General features: G+C 69.6%; 1 protein-coding gene across 1 annotated transcript; it reads left to right on the top strand.

The window, feature by feature from the left end:
- The first annotated feature begins 1,312 nt into the window (after positions 1–1,312).
- EEF1AKMT3 (EEF1A lysine methyltransferase 3) lies at positions 1,313–3,667 on the top strand. Its single transcript, XM_039703229.1, has 3 exons — positions 1,313–1,691; positions 2,200–2,311; positions 3,219–3,667. The coding sequence occupies exons 1-3, from the start codon at positions 1,383–1,385 to the stop codon at positions 3,665–3,667; spliced, it is 870 nt and encodes a 289-aa protein (XP_039559163.1). The 5' UTR covers positions 1,313–1,382.
- The last annotated feature ends 930 nt before the right edge of the window (positions 3,668–4,597 follow it).

Below are 4,597 nucleotides of genomic sequence, written 5' to 3'. Positions count from 1 at the left end.
GGCAGGGACAGAGGGACACGGGGACAGCAAGGACGGGGAGGTGGCACCAGGGACATCAGGATGAGGGACACAGGGACAGGTACACCATGGGCAAGGCCACCAGGGCTGGGGACACCGGGACCGGGGAATGGCAGGGGCAGGGACAGCAGGGGGACAGGGACACGGGTGGGACAGGGACACAGACAGCAGGGACACTGATGGGACAGGGACAGGGGAATTGGGGACACGGCTGGGACAGGGACACGAGCAGGAGGGACACGAGTGTGACAGGGACATGGGTGGGACAGGGACACGGGTGGGACAGGGACATGGACAGCAAGAATTGAGGACAGTGGCATCAGGGACATCAGGGCCCCAGGGCTGTGGTGACACCGGTGGCACTGGTGGCACTGGTGGCACTGGGATGGGGACAGCTGGTGGCATTGGGAAGAACCCCTGGAGGGACGGCTGGCGTGACACTGGGGACAGGGATGGGGACACAGGGGACACCAAGGGTGGGGCAGGACAGGGTCTGGGACGGGGGGTGACCAGGGATGGCCTGGGGACATCGGGGACAGGGCAGCCAACATGGGAGGAGGGGACAGTGGGATGGGACACCAGGATGGGGCAGGGGTGACCAGGATGGGGACACAGGGGACACCAAGATAGGACAGGGGACACCGGGATGGGACAGGGGACACCGGGATGGGGACACAGGGGACACCGGGACCGGGCTCCGCTGTGCCTGTGAGCAGAAAGGGGACACGGGGGGAACGCTGGGGACCGGCTTGGGGACACCAGGCATGGAGCAGGGGACATTAGGACCCACCCCTGGCACCGGCATGGGGCAGGCGACACTGGGGACACCGCGGGACGTCGGGGTGGAGGAGGGGACAGGGTGACACGGCAGGGGACACCAAGGGACGGGAGGGGACACCGGGATGGGGAAGGGACAGGTCAAGGGACAGCAGGGACACGGGATAGAGGAGGGGACACAGGGGTGGGGCAGGGGACACCGGGGGACATTGGGGGAAACTGGGGAACAGCGGGGGACACCGGGATGGGGAAGGGGACATTGGGGGAGTTTGAGGGACACCGGGGGACATTGGGGGAAACTGGGGAACAGCGGGGGACACCGGGATGGGGAAGGGGACATTGGGGGAGTTTGAGGGACACCGGGGGACATTGGGGGAAACTGGGGGACATCGAGGGACACCGGGAGATATCGGGGGACACCGGGATGGGGAGGGGGACCCTGGGGGACACCGGACCCCCCCCGGGACCGCGGGCCGGGACCGAGCGCGCTCCGTGGGCGGAGCCCCGTTACCTGCGGAGGGGGCGTGGCTCAACCAGGATCAGCCAATCAGGTTCGGGGGGCTCGTCCCGGCCCCGCCCCTTCCACGATGGCGGCGCCCGGGTGCCACGTGGGAACCGGGGGGGAGCGGGAGGAGGAGGAGGATAGCGGGGAAGAGGAGGAAGATAACGGGGAAGAGGAAGAGGAAGAGGAAGAGGAAGAGGAAGAGGAAGAGGAAGAGGAAGAGGAAGAGGAAGAGGAAGAGGAAGAGGCGCTGCGGGCCGTGTTCCCCCGCGACCCCGAGCTGTTCGCCGAGCTGTTCCCGGAGCGGCGCCGGTTCCGGCTGTGCGGGCGCGTCCTGCACATCGCGGAGCACCACGGGCCGCGGCTCGGGCCCGCCGGGGCCGTCTGGGAGGCGGTGAGCGGCACCGGGGGCGCGCGGGGCAAGCCCCGGGCTCGCCGCCGGGGCTGCGGGTGACAGCCCGGGGCACACCGGGTGATGGGGACAGCCGGCGGATCCCGAGGGTACGGGGCTGTCGGGGACACCGGCAGGGGGGAGGTGGCATCGCGGGGGTACGGGGAGTGATCCCGGAGGGACACACGCGACATCCCGGGGGTGGCAGGAGGGATGGGCGGTGGGGGACGCCGAGAGAACGGGAGTACCGGGGGGGTGACATCGCGGTGGGCACCGTGATTGGCGGGTGGGGAACCTCGAGAGAACGGGGAACACCGGGGGTGAGGTGTCCTGGGCACGGTGGGCGCTCCGGGGGACACCACGGTGGCCGCGGGAGGACCGGGGGGGACCCTGGGGACACAAGAAGAAGCGCTGGGGGGCCCTGAGCTTGGAGGGTGCCCCGAGGCTGGGGGGAGGGCGTCCATGAACGGGGGTCCCCCAGCCCCAGTGTCCCCTCTGTGTCCCCCCCCAGGCCCTGTCCCTGTGCCGGTTCCTGGGCGAGCAGAAGCTGGAGCTGGCGGGGCGGCGGGTGCTGGAGCTGGGCGCCGGGACCGGCATCGTGGGCATCTTCGCTGCCATGCTGGGTACGGGGGCACCGGGGGGCGCGGGGGGACACCCGTGCGTAGGGGGATCCCAGTTTCCCTGCCCAGTACAGAACTGGAAAGTGCTGTGAGCAGCCCTGGGGTTTATTGGGGTCTGGGGGGGGCACGGGTGGGTGTTCCTCACTGTGGCTCAGGGGGTTTACTGGGATTTTGGGGTGGGGGGGTCCCAGAGGTGTTCCTCACTCTGGCTCAGGGATTTTTGGGATGTGGAGGGGTTTACTGGGATTTTGGGGTGGGGGTGTGAGGGCGTGTTCCTCATTCTGGCCTGGGGGGCTTTACTGGGATTTTGGGGTGAGGGTCCCAGGGGCATTCTTCATTGTGGCTCGGGGTTTTATGGCATGTGGGTGAGGTTTTACTGGGATTTTGGGGTGGGGGGTCCCACGGGGTGTTCCTCACTCTGACTCGGGGAGTTTACTGGGATTTTGGGGTGGGGACGGTCCCAGGGGGTGTTCCTCACTGTGGCTTGGGGGTGTGAGGGCGTGTTCCTCATTCTGGCTCGGGGGGCTTTACTGGGATCTTGGGGTGGGGGTCCCAGAGGTGTTCCTCACTGTGGCTCAGGGGTTTTTACTGTGACTTTGGGTTGGGTGTCTAAGGGAGTTTTCCTCACTGTGACTCAGGGTTTTATGGGATGGGCGGGGGTGGGGGGTTTACAGAGATTTTGGGGTGGGTGGGAGCATCAGAGAGAGTGTTCCTCACTCTAACTCAGGGGTTTTTACTGTGATTTTGGGGTGGGGGTCCAGGGGCTGTTCCTCACTCTGGCTCGGGGGCTATACTGTGATTTTGGGGTGGGGTCCCAGGGCGTGACCCCCATATTAAGTCCCAGAGCTTAATTTGGCTCCGGGTGGCTCACCGGGGGGCTGTACCCCCGTGACGGCCGCGCTGCCCGCAGGGGCCGAGGTGACACTCACGGACCGTCCCGCGGCGCTGCCGCAGCTGCGGGAGAACGCGCGGCGCAACTTCCCCGCCGGGGCCGCGCCGGGGCCGCGGGTGCGGGCGCTGCGCTGGGGGCGCGACCAGCGCCGCTTCCCGCCCAAATTCCACCTCGTCCTGGGCTCCGACATCGTCTACGACCCCCGCGCCTTCGCCCCGCTGCTGGGCACGCTCCGGCACCTGCTGGTGCCGCCGGCCCAGGCGCTGCTGAGCGCCCGCCTGCGCGGCGGCGAGGCCGGAGCCGCCCGCTTCTTCCGCCAGCTGCTGCCGCCGTTCTTCACCGTGCGGCTGCTGCGGCGGGAGCCCGAGCGGGACATCGAGATCTACGCGGTGACCCCGCGGGACGGAGCGGGAGCGGGCCCCGGGCTGGGGGCTCCGACCCTGAGGGACGGAGCGGGAGGGCTCTGACCCCGAGGGACGGAGCGGGAGCGGGCGGCCCCGGAGCAGGGCAGGCCTGGGGCGGTGCCCGAGCAGGGCAGGCCCGGGCTGGGGGCTCTGACCCCGAGGGACGGAGCGGGAGCGGGCCCCGGGCTGGGGGCTCCGACCCTGAGGGACGGAGCGGGAGCGGCCCCGGAGCAGGGCAGGCCTGGGCTGGGGGCTCCGACCCTGAGGGATGGAGCGGGAGCGGTGCCCGAGCAGGGCAGGCCCGAGCTGAGGGCTCCGACCCTGAGGGACGGAGCGGGAGCGGCCCCGGAGCAGGGCAGGCCTGGGCTGGGGGCTCCGACCCTGAGGGATGGAGCAGGAGCGGCCCTGGAGCAGGGCAGGCCCAGGCCGGGGGCTCTGACCCCGAGGGATGGAGCAGCCCCGGAGCAGGGCAGGCCCGGGCCGGGGGCTCCGACCCTGAGGGATGGAGCGGGAGCAGCCCCCGGGCCGGGGGCTCTGACCCCGAGGGACGGAGCGGGAGCAGTGCCCGAGCAGGGCAGGCCCGGGCTGGGGGCTCCGACCCTGAGGGATGGAGCAGCCCCGGAGCAGAGCAGGCCCGGGCTGTGTGCCCTTACCGGCGATTAAATGGTCCTGAGGGGAATCGGTTCAGCGCTGTGTGTGTGATTTGGGGGCGCTGGAGGGGGCTGGGGAGGGGGTTCAGCTTGGCGGGTCGGGGCGGTTTGTGGGGGTCTCTGAGGCTGGGAGGGGTCTGTGAGGGGCTGAGGGTCTGTGAAGGCCAGGAGGCTTTTTGAGGGTCGGGGGTCTGTGAGGGTCAGAGGGGGTCTGTGAGGGTCGGGGCTCTGTGAGGGCGTCTGGGGTCTATGAGGTTGGGGGGTCTGCGAGGGTCAGGGGGGGTCTGTGATGGTCAGGGTGGTCTGAGAGTGTCGGGAGGGGAGTGGTCTGTGAGGCTGGGGG

The sequence above is a fragment of the Passer montanus genome, unplaced genomic scaffold (genome assembly GCF_014805655.1).
Source record: "Passer montanus isolate IOZ18808 unplaced genomic scaffold, ASM1480565v1 scaffold161, whole genome shotgun sequence".
Taxonomy (NCBI): Eukaryota; Metazoa; Chordata; class Aves; order Passeriformes; family Passeridae; genus Passer; species Passer montanus.
Note: the sequence above shows the minus strand (reverse complement) of the source record. Positions and strands in the feature narration are given on the sequence as shown.

Coding starts and splice junctions, on each gene's coding strand:
- EEF1AKMT3 (XM_039703229.1), top strand. CDS start 1,383: ATGGCGGCGCCCGGGTGCCACGTGGGAACCGGGGGGGAGCGGGAGGAG. Junction 1,692..2,199: donor CCGGGGCCGTCTGGGAGGCG/GTGAGCGGCACC, acceptor GTCCCCCCCCAG/GCCCTGTCCCTGTGCCGGTT. Junction 2,312..3,218: donor CATCTTCGCTGCCATGCTGG/GTACGGGGGCAC, acceptor CGCTGCCCGCAG/GGGCCGAGGTGACACTCACG.